Source organism: Phyllobates terribilis, unplaced genomic scaffold (genome assembly GCF_046119375.1).
Source record: "Phyllobates terribilis strain yellow unplaced genomic scaffold, ASM4611937v1 Scaffold_7__3_contigs__length_470593459, whole genome shotgun sequence".
Lineage (NCBI taxonomy): Eukaryota > Metazoa > Chordata > Amphibia > Anura > Dendrobatidae > Phyllobates > Phyllobates terribilis.
This window is the reverse complement of record NW_027362767.1, coordinates 411,935,537-411,957,608: the sequence shown is the minus strand read 5'-3', so window position 1 is coordinate 411,957,608 and position 22,072 is coordinate 411,935,537. Positions and strand designations below refer to the sequence as shown.

General features: G+C 45.9%; 1 protein-coding gene across 1 annotated transcript; it reads right to left on the bottom strand.

The window, feature by feature from the left end:
• Window positions 1-2,741: 2,741 nt before the first annotated feature.
• On the bottom strand, window positions 2,742-21,648 carry LOC141153286 (uncharacterized). Its single transcript, XM_073637996.1, has 5 exons — window positions 21,564-21,648; window positions 12,506-12,880; window positions 11,479-11,589; window positions 4,996-5,018; window positions 2,742-3,078 (listed from the first exon to the last, which is right to left on the bottom strand). Exons 1-5 carry the CDS (start codon window positions 21,625-21,627, stop codon window positions 2,917-2,919), a joined length of 735 nt encoding a protein of 244 aa, XP_073494097.1. The 5' UTR covers window positions 21,628-21,648; the 3' UTR covers window positions 2,742-2,916.
• Window positions 21,649-22,072: the final 424 nt, after the last annotated feature.

Below are 22,072 nucleotides of genomic sequence, written 5' to 3'. Positions count from 1 at the left end.
GGGCTTAGGGCCAGCTGATAATGCCAAGCTGGCCTTAACCCCTTTATTACCCAGTGAGCCACCGCACCAGGGCCCTGGATGAGTTGGGTACAGCGCCAGAAGATGGCGCTTCTATGAACGCGCCATTTTCCGGGGCGGCTGCGGACTGCAATTTGCAGCGGGTGGGGCCCAGAAAGCTTGGGCCTCCCTGCGCTGCAGATTCCAGCCCCCAGCTGCCTTGTTGTACCTGGCTGGACACAAAAATAGGGCGAAGCCCCACGTATTTTTTTTTTAAATTATTTCATGAAATTCATGGAATAATTAAGAAAAAAAGGGCTTCCCTATATTGTTGTGTCCGGCTAGGTACAAATAGGCAGCTGGTGGTTGGGGGCAGCCCGTTCCTGCCTGCTGTACCTGGCTGGACACAAATATAGGGCGAAGCCCCACATAATTTTTTTTTAATTATTTCATGAATTTCCTGAAATAATTAAAAAAAAATTGACAATTTCCTCCGGGATAAATAAAGTATATCTTATCTTATCTTATCTTATCAGCCCCCAGCTGAATACCTAGCCTTTACTAGCTATTAAAATGGGGGACCCCCCCAAAAAAAATGACGTGGGGTCCCCCCTATTTTAATAGCTAGCAAAGGCTAGGCAGACAGCTGGGGGCTGATATTAATAGCCCAGGAAGGGTGCCATGAATATTGGCCCCCTCCCAGGCTAGAAACACCAGTCGTCAGCCGCCCCAGAAATGGCGCATCCATAGGATGCGCCGACTCTGGCACTTAGCCTCGCTCTTCCACGCTGCCCTGGTGCGGTGGCAGGGGGTAATAGTGGTGGGGTTCATGTCAGCGCCAGCTGCCATGAAGCCCAGGTTAGTAATGATGGGCGTCTATAAGACACCCCCATTACTAACCTACAAAGTGTTAAAAAGAAAAAACACACACTACACCCAGAAAAAAATAATTTATTTGAAATAAAACACACAATTTTATTTAATTCTTAGTTTACTAAAAATAATAGTTACCTGTCCACGTTCCTGCGCTGATCTCCCATGCACAGCTGTCACATCTGGAGATGGTGACAGCTGTGCATGGCTGCTGTAAGCTCACGCTGCCGGGAACACGTCCGCTCCCGGCAGCGGGAGCCACTGACTGAGGTCACCGGAGTGCATTCAGTCAGCGCAGCTCCGGAGACCTCCTTTACGGCACTGCTGTACCGTGGGAATTTCTCACTATACAGCAGGGCCGTAAAGCAGCTAACCGGAGCAGCGCTGCCTTAACTCTGGTGAACCCTTACGGCCCCGTCATTCTAGCGGCGGCAGCGGTTCAGAGCGGTCACATTCTATGTGGCTGCTCTGAACTGGAGATCTTCGTGGGACACTCGTGGACTACTACGGAGGGGTAAGGATAAGATTGTGGTTTATTATTTTATATTTTATTACAGGAGATCGATGGCTTCGGGGAATTAGGTGTCTAGGTGAGTATAGGTGTAGTTTTTTATTTTTTACTTTATTTTAGGTGGCGATCGGCGGGGACAGGTAATGTATGAACTAATTTCTTTTAGGTAACCACTGGCCACCAATGACATGTATTTAACATTTATTGGGGACACAGTAGGGCAATTTAAATAGCAGGATCAGTCTGATGGGAACTACTGCTCCCATCGAGCTGATCCTGCTGGCAGGAGTGGACGGGGGACAGACATAGGCCGATGGGAGTAGTAGTGTCACATCGGCCTATGTCTGCCTGCACGCACACACACCGCACACACCCGCACAGACACATCGCACAGACACCCCGCACACATCCCGCACACACACCCCGCACACACACCCCGCACACACACTAATCATGACGGGTCTGGGAGGTGAGGCTGACCTGTGCGGCCGTGGGAAAGTTCATGTGAGTTCATGCAATGCAGTCAAGCATGAACTCACATGAACCCTCTGAGGGCACCACGGCGACTTCAAATGAACAGCTGATCGGCATCACCTGATACCTCAGCTGTTCATTTGAAATAACCGGCGGGAAAGCGCAGCACAGAACGGGAAAGCCGGCGGTGAAGTCTTTTCACTGCCGGCTTCCCCGCCCGGTCTTTTCACTCCCCGCTCCTTGGAGCTGCGCTCCCCGCCCGGTCCTAACTTACGATCGGGATGGGAGGTGGCGAGGGGAGCGGAGGATCGGGGTGGGAGGCTGCGGGGAAGCAGTATGGGGCTGTGTGATTGTTTAAAAGCCGGCGGCTTTATACCGCCCGCCGGCTTTTAAACAATCAGGAGAATTCTCCCCCGCTGGGATGGCATTCTGATGACAGGCTGGATCGCGCTGCCATCCAACTTGTCATCCTTCACAGACACTGCAGAGCGCAGGCATTATGGGAACTTCCGATTCCGGTATCCGATATTGTAAAAGTATCGGAATTAAGTATCGGAATTCCGATACCGCGAATATCGGCCGATACCCGATATTACAGTATCGGAATGCTCAACACTAATTGTGATACATAGAGGCTGCAGAAACCAAATAGTTCAACATTATTAACAAAACCTAATGACAAAAATAAATACACTTATTCATGTAAAAAATGCCCCTAAAGTTGTCCATATCCTTCTAAAGGTGTCCATATCCTTCTAAAACATTTCCCAAGCTAGAGAAGAGGCCACTTATATCTGTGGGAATCTCGTATATATAGAAGAAAATGTTTTTCTTTGTACAAGTTTATTAAACTTTTGAAGACTAATAACTCAAAACATGCTAAAGAAATGTACAACATGTGCTTAAAGGTAGACATCAGGATAACCGCTCCACTGTGTGTTATTATGCAGTGCAAGATCCGCAGGGGCGGAGCGGGACGCACATCATATATTTGCTACCATTGCTCCTCTTTAGGCATAAAACAGTATTGGCTTTGTTCATATTGTTTCATTAAAGATTATTTAATATAATTCACACTCAAGACGGGTCAGATATTCTTCTTTGTTGATCTTGACTGCGGAGTAGGTGACGGCATCCACCTCCACTTTAGGTCTTGACCGCTTAGGGAAACCTTTCTTAGCGATATCAGCGTACTGGATGTCGGAATGATCCAAGTGCGGATTCTGCAAAATAGTCATCGATACTGCATTACATCCCACAGAATACAATGGGGCAAGCCATGGGCCGTCTATGGGAATAGGCAACCAAACTGGCTCAGTTGTAATGGAGTTAGCATGGTGCAAACTCAACGTACCCATGCCTTCTTCATCATATTCTCTGCCTATGGGGACTTTACACTGCTTTATGAGGTCACCCTACCCCTTTTCTCTCGATAGGTAGAAGTCCAACCTCTAGTCTTAGGGATAAGCCATAAGAGTCCATGCTTGGAATAACCATTGAATCCCTAATTCAGAAAACCCCTTACTTTCCATTGAGACTTAATATAGAAAGGTTCCGTGTTCAGGATCCTCATCTCTTTGCAAAGTGAAGAAGCACCATCAAACATCATCTCTCGCTCTGGAGGACCTGCACTCTATCTCGTAGACAAACCATTGGTTTGAGTGGGCATTGCGTAATGTTTAGTTTCCCCTGTGGTGGTGATTCAGCAAAATTAAATTCTTAAGGTCCCCATACACATTAAAATGTTGGCTGAATCCTGCCGGTATCTATGGGTTCAGCTGACTGTCTAAAGTGTATGGTAGCATCGGCTGACTGATCATCGGGAGAGATGTCGATTTCTAATTTGGAGTGGCGATCGTATAGATCTCCTGAAGATAAGCCACCGGCCGATGTGTCAGTCTGTGGCTTTCTCATAGAGAAGACAGGAGCGCTCGGCCAACTAAGCGATATTCACTCATGTGCATGAGAGAGTCGGCGGAGACGTCTGTTGGCCGAACGATCGGCCGACGCATCATTTGGCCAACAGCCAACTAATGTGTACGGCCACAGGTTTCCCCAAGGATAATGGTAGTATCTCTCAGAGGACAAAAGGGTTGGGCGTTTGAATAAAATTGGGAGGCCTTTGTTCACATTAGATGGTTGTAACGAACTTGCTGCCATTGGTGGGATCTTTAATTGTTGGGGACCTGTACTGTTAAAGAGTTCCTGATGACTGTATAGTCCTTACTGAACCCCAGCTACACAGAACTTAGCCTTGTCCTTGGTGTAAAGTAATAGATTTACAAAACATATTGGGGATAATTTATTACCGATTTTCCACCATGTAAGAATTTTGCACATGCCATAGTGACGCAAAAGTTTTGCCACATTTTCCCATCAGTCTAATATGATTAAGACATGGGAAAGAATAATGAGCATCATTCATCAAATGCCCTACTAGGAACCCGGAAGTAACAGACGAGGATGGAATTAGATGCTGTGCTTGCAAGGCCAGTTTTTAATAAATGAAGCCTATAATGTGCCCACTTGAGTACAAGTAGTATACGCCATCTGTTTTTAAAGGGAATCTGTCAGCAAGTTTTTGCCATGTAATCAAGAAGCGGCATGATTTAGGGGCATAGATCCCAATTCCAGCAAGTGTCACTTACTAGCCTGTGACTTACTGTTTCCATACAATCAGTGTTTTATCAGCAGGAGATTATCACTACAGGACTAGGTGTCTGGTGTCTCCTGGTCCAACCACACCCCAACCACTGATTATACACAGAAAGCAGCCATTCAGTGGTGTGGGCGGGGTTATACACAGCTCAGCATTCAGAGCTCTGCTGCAAATAAAACTGTGATTGTATCACAACTACTGCACCAAGTAACTTAAGTGACACATTGCTGGAATCAGGCTCTCTGCCCCTACCTCATACTGCTGTCAAATTAATTTTAACCCCTCCCCCATGGCCTGCATATTATTAATGAGACAGAAAGATGACTGTCAGCCACATCTCTGGTTATCAGAGGTCAGAGATTGTGTCCAAGTTGTCAGATCCTTATTGTCCCCATAGACGTTGCAGAGCAAATTAAATATACGAGTAACGTCTGCTCCTCACATCACCCCCAGTATAGTATTACAATGACTATACACACACCTGCTCTTTGGATCTCGATAAACCTGTGAAATAAGCAAAAGAAGGTGGTTACATTTTATACATTTACACATTTTTTGATCAAATTTATTTTGACTAAGCATCCTATATTATTTTCATGCACTATTGCGGTTTATTTACTGCAAGGTAAACATTTTTTCATGTTTTTATCTTGGGTTATGTTTGTTTGGTGGCCAGTGTGAACATGTGCCTGTATGCTGCATGCACACCAACTTATATTTCAATTAGTCTCTCTAGGTTTTTTGTGTCTGTGCACCATGCAAAGTACAAAAAATCTAACATGGGAAGGTCTAGATCTCCTAGAATGTAATGCAGCTGGGAACAATAGCTCACCTGTTACAGAAAGTCTATTTACATGCTTGTTGACTGTTTCCAAAAATAATCATATTAATTGTAAAATTATTTCCAGAAGCCCTGATCTCCAAACCTACAATATTGACAAAAGTATTGGACACACGTCTTAATCATTTAAATCTATGTTCTCATCCAGACCTATTGCACCCAGGTTATAACATCTGTTCCTGTTGCCCCCAGGTTATATCTTCCGGCCCCTTTGCTCCTGATGTATAACATCTGGCCCCATTGCCCCCAGTGTATAACATCATGCCCCTCGCTCCCCCACGATGTATAACATCCGGCCCCTCGCCCCACCCATGGTGTATAACATCCGGACCCTCGCTCCCCCCTCCCCCACAGTGTATAGCATTCATCCTCTCACCCCCCCCACCGGTGTGTATGGCATCCAGCCTCTTATACCCCCCTCCCTGGTGTATCGCATCCAGCTTCTTCCCCCCCACCCCGGTGTATGGCATCCAGCCTCTCACCCCCCCTCCCCGATGTATCGCATCCAGCCTCTCACTCCCCCCCCCCCGGTGTATCGCATCCAGCCTCTCACTCCCCCCCCCCCGGTGTATCGCATCCAGCCTCTCACCCCCCCCCCCCCCCCCCCAGTGTATCGCATCCAGCCATTCACCCCCACCGGTGTATCGCATCCAGACTCTCACCCCCCCCCCCCCAGTGTATCGCATCCCGTCCCTCACTCTCACCCCCGGTGTATGGCATCCAGCCTCTCACCCACCCTCCCCAGTGTATGGCATCCAGCCTCTCACTCCCCCCAGTGTATTGCATCCAGCCTCTCACTCCCCCCAGTGTATCGCATCCAGCCTCTCACTCCCCCCAGTGTATCGCATCCAGCCTCTCACCCCCCCGGTGTATCGCATCCCACCCCTCACGCTCACCCCACCCCCGGTGTATGGCATCCAGCCTCTCACCCCCCACCCCCGGTGTATGGCATCCAGCCTCTCACCCCCCACCCCCGGTGTATGGCATCCAGCCTCTCACCCCCCCCCTCCCCGGTGTATGGCATCCAGCCTCTCACCCCCCCCCTCCCCGGTGTATGGCATCCAGCCTCTCACCCCCCCCCTCCCAGGTGTATGGCATCCAGCCTCTCACCCCCCACCCCCGGTGTATGGCATCCAGCCTCTCACCCCCCACCCCCGGTGTATGGCATCCAGCCTCTCACGCCCTCCCCCCCGGTGTACCGCATCCAGCCTCTCACTCCCCCCAGTGTATCGCATCCAGCCTCTCACTCCCCCCAGTGTATCGCATCCAGCCTCTCACTCCCCCCAGTGTATCGCATCCAGCCTCTCACTCCCCCCAGTGTATCGCATCCAGCCTCTCACTCCCCACCGGTGTATCGCATCCCGCCCCTCACTCTCAACCCCCCCGGTGTATGGCATCCAGCCTTTCACCCCCCACTCCCAGTGTATGGCATCCAGCCTCTCACCCCCCACCCCCGGTGTATGGCATCCAGCCTCCCACCCCCCACCCCCGGTGTATGGCATCCAGCCTCTCACCCCCCACCCCCGATGTATGGCATCCCGCCTCTCACCCCCCACCCCCAGTGTATGGCATCCAGCCTCTCACCCCCCACCCCCGGTATATGGCATCCAGCCTCTCACCCCCCACCCCCGGTATATGGCATCCAGCCTCTCACCCCCCACCCCCAGTGTATGGCATCCAGCCTCTCACCACCCCCTCCCCGGTGTATGGCATCCAGCCTCTCACCCCCCCTCCCCGGTGTATGGCATCCAGCCTCTCACCCACCACCCCCGGTGTATGGCATCCAGCCTCTCACCCCCCACCCCCGGTGTATGGCATCCAGCCTCTCTCCCCCCCTCCCCGGTGTATCGCATCCAGCCTCTCACCCCCCCCAGTGTATCGCATCCAGACCCTCGCTCTCACCCCCCCGGTCTACGGCATCCAGCCTCTCACCCCCCACTCCCGGTGTATGGCATCCAGCCTCTCACCCCCCCTAACCGGTGTATTGCATCCAGCCTCTCACCCCCCACCCCCGGTGTATCACATCCAGCCTCTCACCCCCCCGGTGTACCGCATCCAGCCTCTCACTCCCCACCGGTGTATCACATCCTGCCCCTCACTCTCAACCCCCCTCGGTGTATGGCATCCAGCCTCTCACCCCCCACCCCTGGTGTATGGCATCCAGCCTCTCACCCCCCCCCTCCCCGGTGTATGGCATCCAGCCTCTCACCCCCCCCCTCCCCGGTGTATGGCATCCAGCCTCTCACCCCCCCCTCCCCAGTGTATGGCATCCAGCCTCTCACCTCCCACCCCCGGTGTATGGCATCCAGTCTCTCACCCCCCACCCCCGGTGTATGGCATCCAGCCTCTCACCCCCCCCTCCCCGGTGTATGGCATCCAGCCTCTCACCCCCCCCTCCCCGGTGTATGGCATCCAGCCTCTCACCTCCCACCCCCGGTGTATGGCATCCAGCCTCTCACCCCCCCTCCCCGGTGTATGGCATCCAGCCTCTCACCCCCCCTCCCCAGTGTATGGCATCCAGCCTCTCACCCCCCCTCCCCGGTGTATGGCATCCAGCCTCTCACCCCCCATCCCCGGTGTATGGCATCCAGCCTCTCATCCCCCCCTCCCCGGTGTATCACATCCAGCCTCTCACCCCCCCCTCCCCGGTGTATCGCATCCAGCCTCTCACCCCCCACCCCCGGTGTATGGCATCCAGCCTCTCATCCCCCCTCCCCGGTGTATGGCATCCAGCCTCTCACCCCCCCTCCCCGGTGTATGGCATCCAGCCTCTCACCCCCCCCTCCCCGGTGTATGGCATCCAGCCTCTCACCCCCCCTCCCCGGTGTATGGCATCCAGCCTCTCACCCCCCCTCCCCGGTGTATGGCATCCAGCCTCTCACCCCCCCTCCCCGGTGTATGGTATCCAGCCTCTCACCCCCCCTCCCCTGTGTATCGCATCTGTGGCACCCCAAGGGTCTGGTTTCCACAGTGGTATTGCTTCCCTCAAAAGAGGTAATGCCATGTCTGGAGGCAAGCAGGGGTTTCCTGGTCAGGAAGATAACACATGCAACACTTCCTGGCTTCAGACCAGCAAGGGGAGGACCCCTTGGCAACTGGATCTGGGGGCGGGGTTAGTTTAGCTTAGTGTGAGGAGTTGAGATTAGGACGTTGAAGAGAGAGGAGCTAGGGACTGGAGCTAGCTGGACTACACAAGGAACCAGACACCGGAGTCTGAGGCTGTGGGACCCTTCAGGCCCAGCAGCATATACCGCAGGGCAGGAGATTGCAGGTCTCCTGGCCCCATCAGACGCCCGGAGGCTCAGCAGCACCGAGGGACCAGTACCGCCAAGGAGGAGCGAGGCATCCAGAAGGCCCGAGCTGCCAGCCATACGGGTGAGCACCGCACGTTACACTCAGGGACGTGGGCTACAACACAGCTACAAGCAGAATAGCCAAAGAGTATAGCGAGAACGGCAGGCCTACAACTCCACCTGTCCAGGGGGACTCTATGCTTGCTCCCAGACTGACCAGACTCTTATCTCTAGCCAGTACTCCAGCCCAGGCCTGTCTAATTGCTACCAGTAAAGACCCTGGGACTGCACTGCACGGACTCTGTGGTTATTTCTGCACTGCAACACCCTGCACAACCACCATCATCCACACATGCTGCCCTGAAGCTAACTCTTCCTGTGGGGAGTTATACCACCTTTGCTGCTATACCACTGGCTTCAGAGGACTGTTCCGCAGCGGCGGTCTCTATTAACCGCACTCCACAGGTGTCGTAGTCGGACATTATAAACCTATACATAAACTACCCTTGGATTGACCACCTGGGTCACCGCCACGGTGACTACAACCCCCAGCATCTACAGGCCCGGCTCCGGGTACCCCACGGCCCAGGGGGCGCGTCAACTTTGGCGTAGTCTGCAGGATTACGTGCCCATTACCACCGGGTACTGTGCGCCTTCACGAACTGTGTCGTATACCGTGGTGAAGTTTTCCCGCCAATTGCCTCTGTTTCCCGCAATTGGCCGCCATTTCCGGATCGCCGCGCGGGAAGAAGAGGGGCGTAACCGCTGGAAGCGCACGAAGCCCAAGCCCCTCCTGACGCAGCGCCAGGTCCTGGAAGGAGACCATCGCCTGCGGAACTGCGGCCTACGGAAGGAAAGTGAAAGAAGGTAGGCCACGGTTCACTAGGGGGGAGGAAGACGCCCAATATGCAGGCGCGGCCGCTGCCGCGGTAATGCTATTCTACATGCCATATATACCGGGGGCGGCGTGGTTGCCCCAGTACTCAGGAGAGTCACACACCCTGAGTGACTTTAAAGAAAGACTGAGCAGCTTGTTCAAAGTGTACCCCCTGTCCGAGGAGCAGAAAGTGAGCATCTTCATAGGCCAGTTGATTGGTGCAGCCCAGAGAGAAGTGAAGTCCTGGTCAGCCAGAGACAAAGGGACTGTGAAAGAGATACTGGCCCGCCTAAAGGATACCTTTGACACCCGTACTACAGCTGAGATAAAAAGGAAGTTTTATGGGTGCAAACAACGGGCGCAAGACAGTGTACGGGACTATGCTCTAAACCTGCAGGAGGCGCTGAGTGCCATCAAACAGGTAGACCCCGACAGTGTGCATGATAAGAATAGACTGTTAACTGGGCACTTTATTGAGGGTCTACTGTCCATCGCTCACCGGACACAGCTGCGCATAATGGCTCTGCAAAACCCTGATCTCGACTTTGCACAATTTAAAGACAGAGCTATCCGGGTGCTGCGAGAACCAACACCAGGTGGCGCTACATCTCACCGGCGCCCAGCTATCACCTACCACCAGGAGGTGGCACCCTTTTCCCCAGAGCCTGTGGGAGCTGATGCACAGACTCTGGACAATGATCCGTCTACAGACCTGCACCTTCAGGTCCAAGAGCTGACTAAAAGTGTAGCTGCACTAACCAAAACTGTGCAGTCCTTGCAGGTGTCCCCCAAAGGGAAGATCCAGCTGGCTTCCAGTCCGAAGGACGTCCCGTGGCGACAACAGAGGAGGATTCCACCAACCAGAGGGAGGAACAGTGACCGCTACGACCAGGACGGCCAACCCATCTGCCGCCGCTGTCACAAGCCAGGACATTATGCAAGGTACTGTAATTTAAACGAGCAAAACCTGGGGCATCCAGTCTCTCACTCCCCCCGGTGTATCGCATCCAGCCTCTCACCCCCCGGTGTATCGCATCCAGCCCCTCACTCTAACCCCCCCCCACCCGGTGTATGGCATCCAGCCTCTCACCCCCCACCCCCGGTGTATGGCATCCAGCCTCTCACCCCCCACCCTCGGTGTATGGCATCCAGCCTCTCACTCCCCCTCCCCGGTGTATTGCATCCAGCCTCTCACCCCCCACCCCGGTGTATGGCATCCAGCCTCTCACCCCCCCTCCCCGGTGTATGGCATCCAGCCTCTCACCCCCCCTCCCCGGTGTATGGCATCCAGCCTCTCACCCCCCCTCCCCGGTGTATGGCATCCAGCCTCTCACTCCCCCTCCCCGGTGTATCGCATCCAGCCTCTCACCCCCCACCCCCGGTGTATGGCATCCAGCCTCTCACCCCCCACCCCCGGTGTATGGCATCTAGCCTCTCACACCCCCCCTCCCCGGTGTATGGCATCCAGCCTCTCACACCCCCCCTCCCCGGTGTATGGCATCCAGCCTCTCACACCCCCCCTCCCCGGTGTATGGCATCCAGCCTCTCACACCCCCCCTCCCCGGTGTATGGCATCCAGCCTCTCACACCCCCCCTCCCCGGTGTATGGCATCCAGCCTCTCACACCCCCCCTCCCCGGTGTATGGCATCCAGCCTCTCACACCCCCCCTCCCCGGTGTATGGCATCCAGCCTCTCACACCCCCCCTCCCCGGTGTATGGCATCCAGCCTCTCACACCCCCTCCCCGGTGTATCACATCCAGCCTCTCACCCCCCAGTGTATCACATCCAGCCTCTCGCCCCCAGTGTATCACATCCAGCCTCTCACCCCCCCAATGTATCACATCTTGCCCCTCGCAATGCAGTCTGCCTTTACCAACATGTGACAAAATGGCTGGTGGTAAATCATGGGAATTATTACTATTGAAAGATCTAGAGATACATTCATACAAACCTCGGGGATGATTCCTAATAACCACAGCAATCAGGATTACTATAACAAATGCTTCAGCCCCAATCACGGCGTAGGATATATACATTGTCAATTGTTCTTGATCCTGTGGTTCTAAGAAAAAAAAAAAGTAAATATTACAGTTGAGCTTCGTCCGTGGCTGTTAACCATTTAAATGCCACTGTCCATCTCTGACAGCAGGATTTAAATGGAACGTGTGCTGGATCTCTCGCATACCCTGCTCACATCAGCCCTCCGCGACATGATCGCGGGGCACCGCTGGGTTACCCTCGTGGCACTCCTGTGAAGTTGGTGTGAGCTTACCACGCAAAAACAGCTCCAACAGCAGAAAAATAACAAATTTTCCAATTTTTTTTTTTTAACTGTTGATTTTTTTCATAATTTAACTAAAAAAGTCAAATTGATGAAAGTTTTGTTTCACTGTAATGGTACTGACTTAGTGAATTATGTTTCAGAGACATTTTTACCATGGAATGAATGGTATAAAAAAACGAAACCCCAAAAACCATAGCAGAATTGCGTTTTATTCACAATTTCATCATCTCCAACCAATGGAATAAGGGGTAAAATCTCATGTTTGAGAAAGGCTCTTTTCCTGTAAAAGTAGTGACACTGTAGAATAGCTAATTGGGTCAGGATATACTTAAAATAAAAAAATAATAAATGTTAACGGCTTTTGGCTCAATTTCGAGCCATGGTGACTTGGACGATCTGTAGGAAGTTCGATCTTGTGCAGCCTAGCTAGATGCAGCCTAGATGGGACCACCAGGGTCTTTTCTGCCATTATCATGATAGTATCAAGAAAATAACATAAGGGTTATGAAAAAGTATAAAAATGCTTAATCAAATTTCACCACGATCTTGGGTCCAAATGGGGTCAGGTCTCTGTACTTTTATGACAAATTTCTTATTTCTCAAGTTCCTCTGACCGAGAGTAATCTACGATTCTTAGATCCAGCTACACTTACAATTCAGTGGATACGGCTATAAACTACTACTCATATAATACCTGCAGAAAATGATCTTGGAGTGACCTCCAGTCTGGTCCCAGCTCCTTTTCCAGTCTTTCTCCCAGACGTTATATGACAGCAGAACCTTCCCGAGTCATTCTCTGTCAGGTTGTTGATAGTGATTGTGGTCTTCCCCTCATAGTTGGGTACTTCTGAGTTTTGTGGTGTTTTGACAGCATCTGGGAAGGAGAGGTTTACCCTACGCTGGTAACACAAGTTATACCGAAGGTTCTCGGTACTATTGCACCCTATGGACCAGGTCACAGAGTAGGAAGGAGACTCAGACGTAAACGAGCAAGTGATGGTCACCGACTTTCCAACGTCTGCCGTCACGCCCTCTGGTTGTGTCACCACCAATCCTGCTTGGACGGCTCCTGTAAAGGAGTAAAGATGGCCATACACATCAAATAGAAGTAGGTCGATGGTTGAACAACCCTTCAATGACTGATTGGTGAATGATCATATCTCCACACAGCTAAACACATATTAGACCATACTGGCCGGCAGTCTGATTTCAGACAGATCAAACTTCTTTACAGATGACAATGAAGTAACATTTTTCTGCTAAAACCTCATTGTTAAATTTCTCCCAAATGACGCCATAGTTAAAAATCACCCCTTTTCTTCAACTTTAAGCTGGCCACACAAAAGATGGCAAAGGCTTCCTAAAGCTCGATAATACATTTAAAGCTCCTCTAGGCTGGTGTTCACAGTTTGGAACCCAGTCCTGGGTCTGCCCTTATTCACACATTGAGGTCAACGTTGACACATGGTAAGGTTTTTAATATTAGACAGTGTAGGACTATCCCGAATGGGTTCACCTTGTTGTGGTGGGATGGCTTATATACTATTTTTGATCAAAAAAAGTGTTACTAAGAACCCTATTTTATTTAAATGCACTTGCTTTTTATTTATTTACAGCAGGGTTTATGTTCATGTTCATTTCGCTTCTTGTAGGTTTTCCAGCTATAGTATTCTCTGAAACGCCGAAGCATTTCAGGTATATCTTAAAAAAAAAATGTATATGATTGACAGGTCTTATTATGTATACATAAGGGAGAGACCTGTCAATCAACTCTAGGAGCACTGGGAGAATCCATCCGGGAGTGGCGCCACACTAATATGGTCTCCGGAAGGCAAAACTTACTAAAACAAGGTCTTCTTCCCCAAGAGTAGTAGGAACCTAGGCAGAGATCCGCTCTCTCTCTCTCTCTCTACTGGAGCCTTAATCTTTAGAGAACAGGCTGTGGGGGGTCATACAGTCCTTCAGTTTTTTACTCGATGAGAACATGACCAAGAACATGGTACATGAGCAAACTTTTCAAGTCAAACAGCAGAAAAAAGGATGAAGATGTCCAAATTAACCTGATGGGATTATGGTTTGCCTAAAGTGCTCACTGAGCAGGTATGCAAATTGCCACTTCAAAGAAAAAGAGGACTTGTACTCTATAGCGCCACCTATTGGAAGCAGCGATCCTACAAGTCGCAATCAACCTTTTAAACGAGTCGTGCAATATGACTTAGGATAAAAGCCAAATCAGAATCTCAATTTGAAGACACGGAGTTTCAGGCTGTTACCCCTCATCAGAGCAAAGTATGAGAACCGATTTGCAGTTCTTAGCAGGTGAAACCCTTAATGATATCACTGGGGTAGAAAGGCATTGTTACATCTATGACCCTTCTAATTCCCATACAAAATCTTTATCGCTTTATGCACATTAGGACGTTATTTCCTATCTTCCATCTACTCTCGGCACACACTAATCTGTGGTCATAGAGTCAAGAAGTGATAATTTGATTGACAGGTACACACATCAATTGGAGTAGATCGTGGCTTCACACAGGAAACTTACTGCACTGGTGTAACCTAGATCGTAGTACCTGTTATATATTATTTTGTCAAGAAATTTAGGCTTTAAAATGTGTTCTTCAGTGCGTGAGGCTTAATGCATCATTAGAAATAATCATCAGGGAAGAACATCAGGACTAAGAGGGAAGAACATCAGGACTAAGTCGTAAGGCTCACGCAGATGGAAAGAACGTGAAACATTAGTCACTCAGACCGAGCTGCTAACTAGAAGAAACCTCTGTGGTCATGAGGAGAATACATGACCCACTTCATTTTCGTGTGGCCTTTAGTTGACCACCAGTCCTATATCATGTATTAGACATACAGGCAATGTGACTGCTAAGAACCTATTTTCACATAAATTTCCCATATACATACTACAATAAAACTAGACGTGGAGACGTAGTACGGTGACCCACCGAGATTCTACCTCCATCAAGATATACAGGTGCATCTCACAAAATTAGAATATCAGCAAAAAGTTAAATTTATTTCAGTTCTTCAATACAAAAAGTGAAACTCATATATTATATAGAGTCATTACACACAGAGTGATCTATTTCAAGCATTTATTTCTGTTAATGTTGATGATTATGGCTGACAGCCAATGAAAGCACAAAAGTCATTATCTCAGTAAATTAGAATAATTAACAAAAAACACCTGCAAAGGCTTCCTAAGCATTTAAAAAGGTCCCTTAGTCTGTTTCAGTAGGCTCCACAATCATGGGGAAGACTGCTGACTTGACAGATGTCCAGAAGGCAGTCACTGACACACTCCACAAGGTCCCAGAGTCTGGAGGAAGAGTGGAGAGGCCACAATCCAAGCTGCTGGAGGTCTCGTGTGAAGTTTCCACAATCAGTGATGGTTTGGGGAGCCATGTCATCAACATTAACAGAAATATACACTGGAACTAGATCACTCTGTGTAATATAGGGGTTTCACTTTTTGTATTGAAGAGCTGAAATAAATTAACTTTTTGATGATATTCTAATTTAGTGAGATTCACCTGTAACTATTTTTGTTTGTGAGACTTGGTTTTGGACAATTAAGACATTAAAGAGGACATGTCACCAGGTCAAAACGTGTCCAGTTTTTGCTCTTATTTTATTCCTGCTGCTCCCGGTTTTTGTTCTTTTTTTAAAAACGCCCTCGGATTCTACAGATATGGGCCTTTTTATTCAGTGCTAATTTTTAATTGTCTTCACATGGGAAAGAGCCTCACAGAGTAATTATGGAGCCTAAAGACAAAGACACGCCCGAGAGGATCCCGAGAGCCTCACCCACAAAAAAAAAAAAAAAAAAAAGTAGAAATAAATAAAAATGCCCATATCTCTGGAACCGTATGATGGATTTACAAAAAAAAAACAAAAAACAAAAAAAAAACATAAAAGGGATATTGAGAGAAGCAGAGGGAAGAAAATAAGTGCAAAATATAAACGACACTTGACCTGTTTACAGATCGCCTTTAAGCACACAACAGAGTCACCAACCATCCATAAAGTTCATGGACAGTTCATAAAACGGGACACGATATCCAAAGCCTATTATAAAATCAAAATTCCCAAAGGTATGGATATTCCAGGTCATGGTTACCAGAATAGACATTGATTGGGAGCAATGGAACAATAGAGAAGAGGGGAATGTCCAGAGGAGACAAGAAAAAAAATAAGGCTGGCAGAGAACATTTTCCTGAAAATGTGTCCATCGGAAAATTAGAAATATTTTTTCCTTTGACTGTTTCTTTAAAGATTTACTCGAGGCCAGAAATCGTGGTCCGGACACGGACTGTAAAACTTGGACATGTGAAGCCAGCCTAAGGTGTGAACACTGGCAAATACATAAACCAACATATAACCCAACATATCACCAGTGCTGGTAATCGAAAAAGCAAAATGTGCAAACTATAAAAAAAAAAATTAACCAAATACATATGAAAACAACAAACCAGAAAAAATATAATGCAATAAAAATGTATAAATTGCAATGAATACAGCGTTGTCCCACAGAGCTGCATACAGTGTAACAGCACGATAAAACCGAAATAAAAAACATACAATGGCTTGTATTATAAGGGTAGGTGTATGAATTAGTGGTGTCAATGTTTATAATATAAAAGATATCAGCTTTTGAATATAAAAAAAGATAGAGATAATAAATAAAATACAGTGCTGGCCAAAAGTATTGGCACCCCTGCAATTCTGTCAGATAATACTCAGTCTCTTCCTGAAAATGATTGCAATCACAAATTCTTTGGTATTATTATCTTCATTTAATTTGCTTGCAAGGAAAAAACACAAAAGAGAATGAAGCAAAAATCAAATCATTGATCATTTCACACAAAACTCCAAAAATGGGCCGGACAAAAGTATTGGCACCCTCAGCCTAATGCTTGGTTGCACAACCTTTAGCCAAAATAACTGCGAACAACCGCTTCCGGTAACCATCAATGAGTTTCTTACAATGCTCTGCTGGAATTGTAGACCATTCTTCTTTGGCAAACTGCTCCAGGTCCCTGATATTTGAAGGGTGCCTTCTCCAAACTGCCATTTTGAGATCTCTCCACAGGTGTTCTATGGGATTCAGGTCTGGACTCATTGCTGGCCACCTTAGAAGTCTCCAGTGCTTTCTCTCAAACCATTTTATAGTGCTTTTGGAAGTGTGTTTTGGGTCATTGTCCTGCTGGAAGACCCATGACCTCTGAGGGAGACCCAGCTTTCTCACACTGGGCCCTACATTATGCTGCAAAATTTGTTGGTAGTCTTCAGACTTCATAATGCCATGCACACGGTCAAGCAGTCCAGTGCCAGAGGCAGCAAAGCAACCCCAAAACATCAGGGAACCTCCGCCATGTTTGACTGTAGGGACCGTGTTCTTTTCTTTGAATGCCTCTTTTTTTTCCTGTACACTCTATGTTGATGTTTTTTGCCAAAAAGCTCTACTTTTGTCTCATCTGACCAGAGAACATTCTTCCAAAACGTTTTAGGCTTTCTCAGGTAAGTTTTGGCAAACTCCAGCCTGGCTTTTTTATGTCTCGGGGTAAGAAGTGGGGTCTTCCTGGGTATCCTACCATACAGTCCCTTTTCATTCAGACGCCGACGGATAGTACGGGTTGACACTGTTGTACCCCCGGACTGCAGGGCAACTTGAACTTGTTTGGATGTTAGTCGATGTTCTTTATCCACCATCCGCACAATCTTGCGTTGAAATCTCTCGTCAATTTTTCTTTTCCGTCCACATCTAGGGAGGTTAGCCACAGTGCCATGGGCTTTACACTTCTTGATGACACTGCGCACGGAAGACACAGGAACATTCAGGTCTTTGGAGATGGACTTGTAGCCTTGAGATTGCTCATGCTTTCTCACAATTTGGTTTCTCAAGTCCTCAGACAGTTCTTTGGTCTTCTTTCTTTTCTCCATGCCCAATGTGGTACACACAAGGACACAGGACAGAGGTTGAGTCAACTTTAATCCATGTTAACTGGGTGCAAGTGTGATTTAGTTATTGCCAACACCTGTTAGGTGCCACAGGTAAGTTACAGGTGCTGTTAATTACACGAATTAGAGAAGCATCACATGATTTTTCAAATAGTGCCAATACTTTTGTCCACCCCCCTTTTTTAGGTTTGGTGTGGAATTATATCCAATTTGGCTTTAGGACAATTATTTTTGTGTTTTTTTCATTGAAGACAAATTAAATGAAGAGAATAATACCAAAGAATTTGTGATTTCAATCATTTTCAGGAAGAAACTGAGTATTATCTGACAGAATTGCAGGGGTGCCAATACTTTTGGCCAGCACTGTATATTATAATATATTCAAATAATCCATATCATCTATTTATTTGATGAACATAAATTTTCCAAAAATTGTTTATTTGTACTTGCTTTTTTTGGTTGAGAAGCACTTTGGTCATCTGTGCTGACTTTTTCATTCCGTCTACAGTCCTAGTGCGATTGATATATCCATAAGTAGAAAATACTATTCTTGTTCTAATCACCCGAAAATAACCAAATCGCACAAGACTAGCCAATTTTTTTTTTTTTTTTTCGTTTTTGCCTCTCCATTTTAGAAGTCAACCTTTTTTCATTGTTTCACTGTTGTGTCTTGTATTACAGTTCACATTTCACGATAAACTCAACTAGTTAATTAATACTTTTCATTATTCCGGTCGTGTGGATGCGTAATAAAGTTAGTCGTTTTTTTGCATAGAATTTGTAATAGCTAGATTTTTTGCACATTCTACGTAAAAAAAAAAAAACTACTAACTTTATTATGCATCCACACGACCGGAATAACTTAAAAGTATAATAAATATATATCTAAAAATAATAAATATATATATACCATATTTTCCGGACCATAAGACGCACTTTTTTCCTCCAAAATTTTGGAGGAAAATGGGGGGGGGGGTGCGTCTTATGGTCCGAATGTTGGGGGGGGGGGGGGGTATATTTATGTGGGGTGTGATTTGGCAAAAATGGATCAAATGCACTGTCGGCAATTTCCACCTGGTAGACAATTAGTGATCAATGCTCGAATATCTGTGTAGCTCAATCCCAGCAGAGCATGGATGAAAAAAAAAAAAAAAAATTATATTATATATATATATATATATATATATATATATATATATATATATATATATATATATATATATATATATACCAAAAACCACCAGTATTACATAGCACACTAGCTTTAAATCCTAGTTCCCCCTTCTGTGCAGTTTTGCCAATCCAAATTTATCTAATCTAGGTTAATTTCAACTGAACTGGGAAGATCTCTTGGTAGAAACGTTGTCAAATTATAACAATGTAAAACTGTCTTTTTTATGTAGCGTATAGGATCTATTAGGCCAGTATCTATATTTCCTGTGTTTTTATCTTCCGTAGATCAGAAGTCTGTTCGGAGCACTCTCAGGCATGGCGTTCTACACTCCATAATGTATTTCAAAAATGAAATTTCTTTTCTTCTATTTTTCGGTTATTATTGGATCCTCGCTATAACTAAAGGAAGTGATGCCGATAAGAAGATGTTTGGTATTTTCTTTCAAGTTGTAGTTTTAGAATTTTAATTTATAGGATGAATCTAACCCTTTAGCTTAACGTATGCCATGCACAAAGACAGCAATAAAAAAAAAAAAAAAAAAAATCCAATCTTCTTAGCAAGATAAAAGAATAGCAAAAGTGCCCAAAACAGAAAATCAATCAATGCATCTAAAATGGGTAATTAACTAACTTCTACATCACATTTATTAAAGTGCTAAACAATCTAGAAAAGAAAAAAAAAAAAAACTTCTGTCTTTAAATAGTACACCCAGGCTACCCACTCCTGGTTTTGGCTTAAAAATACTAATGGGAAATACTAAATGTGTGAATGTGGCCTAAGGGTCAATCATCGAAATGAAGAAATTGGGTTCTCTAGCTTAAATTATTATTATTTGTTATTATTATAGCGCCATTTATTCCATGGCGCTTTACATGTGAAAACAAGTACCAAAAATCTTGAACAAAAAAGCAATGGCAAACTGGTACAGAAGGAGAGAGGACCCTGCCCCCGCGAGGGCTCATGGCCGACAAGGGAGGGGTGAGGATACAGGCTTTCACGATACAAAACTGCAAAAAAAAAAAAAAAAAAATCTATAAAAAAAATTTAATAATATGTAAAAAGTGGTTTTAAATTTTACAACTAATACTAAACAAACAACTATTTTGAAATGATCGTGATCAGAACATCACATTTATATAGCACGTCATTACTCTACATTTTAGTCTGAACCGACGATCAACAGTTCAAATACATATATATACATATACATAGTTATTGGGCAGGACGGTGGCTCAGTGGTTAGCACTGCAGTGCTGGGGTCCTGGGTTCAAATCTCACCGAGTACAACATCTGCAAGGAGTTTGTATGTTCTTCCCGGTGTTTGTGTGGGTTTCCTCCGGGTTCTCCGGTTTCCTCCCACACTCCAAAGACATACTGATAGGGAATGTAGATTGTGAGCCCCAATGGGGACAGTGATGATATAATGTCTGTAAAGTGCTATGGAGTTAATGTGAGTAAATAAATAAAATATCTAAAAATGAAAAAAAAAATAAAATCTAAAAATTAATGAATTGCCACCAAGAACTCCAGCATTTTCACACTTTTTTTCTGCCATTGTTTCAATGTTTTTGGTGCATTTTTAAACTAACATAATTTATTACTTTGAGATTTTTCTTTAGATGTAGAAAAATTTGAAAGCTTACCTCCTTCAGTGTGGATGAAGCAGTCCTGGTAACACCAGAAAATCCCCCCCCCAAAAAAAAGTGCTCCAGCATTGAAATAGTTAACAGAAGAGAAAAAAAAATCTTCAGCTTTTATTTTGGACACGTCATGAAACTAGCAGAAAATAAATTTTTCGGGCGTTAGGGATTCTTGTTTTAACTGCTTCAATGCTGGAGCACATTTTGTTTTCTTGGCCTTTTTGGTTTTGTGTGATTCTAAAATTCCACTTAGTATCAGATGATTTATAATGTCAAAAACTTTATAAAAAAAAAAAAAAAGAAATGCATTATACACAATGAAAAAAAAGGTGTATAATAAAAGGGAAAATATGTCACATATTGCCTAAGGGAAAATGTAGACCTAGAGAATTCTGCAATTTTGACAAGAAAAGAAATAAAATGCAGTTTTTTGTGCAAGTTGTTTTTCAAAATTTTAAAAGATTTGTGTGAAGGTTCTTAAATATAATCCTAGAGTGGAGGAATGAAGGGGTTTTTTCCCCAAAAAAATTTTTCAGTTTCTAGTATAAAGCTTTATATTGGATTATAAAAATTAGACTTATTATATGTAAGGTTTTACAGCAGATGAAAAATGAATAATAAATATCCCTTCCGGTTATTTTTTTTTTATAATTCTTTATAATTATTATTTTTTTTATTTTTTTTTTAAATCAAGTAGAAGCAGAATTATTAGGGTTGTATGCAAAATAAAATAAAATAAAATAAAATAAAAAAAAACCCTCAATACAATAGTAGCTATAAATCCTAAAAAGTATTAAAATTACGTAAAAAAAAAAAAAAAAAAAAAAAAAAAAAAAAGGTACATTTCATAAACTATATTATACTTTTTGATTTCCAGATAATAATTTAGCAAATATTAAATTGTAAAACAAAAAAATATATCTTTTTTTTTCCCCCAAGACAGACGATCAGCTCCTTACCGGTTAGCGGAATAGAAAAAATCATGAGAAAAGCGAAAGACGAGCGGCCGATCTGAAGCTTCATTTTTGTCAGAATGGAGAAGTGTTTATTACAATGGTTATTTTTTGCTTTTGACAGTCTTACCCCCCCCCCCCCCCATGTCACACCTTCTGCTTTACCCTGTATGATTCACTCATCATGGAAAATGTGGTTACGTAGCTTGGGGTTAGCCATCAAAGCATTGCTTTAAGGGTCACCACCGGTGAACGCGCTGCCTCAATAAGTGCTATCACACTCGTGATCTGTCCACCCGAAGGAGAGAACGTCAACTCTAGAGGAAGCAGGTTCTGCGAGCAGAAGACTTCATTCTTGCAGTCATGACGGATTTATCAGGTATCTGTTGCCAGTCAAAATCTATAAAATTATCAGTGGTGGAAAGGGCAATCTGGACGATGTCCCCCAATGAACCCTAAATCCACATTACTGTTCTTATAGAATGAGGAGTTTCATCATGGATTGAATACGCAGA

Bases quoted from the DNA above. Each gene is read 5' to 3' on its own strand.
- LOC141153286 (XM_073637996.1), bottom strand. From the start codon at position 21,627: ATGAAGCTTCAGATCGGCCGCTCGTCTTTCGCTTTTCTCATGATTTTT. The intron at 11,590-12,505 runs GTATTATATGAG...TTTTTTTCTTAG, and splicing joins TCCAAGATCATTTTCTGCAG to AACCACAGGATCAAGAACAA. The intron at 5,019-11,478 runs GTTTGTATGAAT...CTTATTTCACAG, and splicing joins TATTAGGAATCATCCCCGAG to GTTTATCGAGATCCAAAGAG.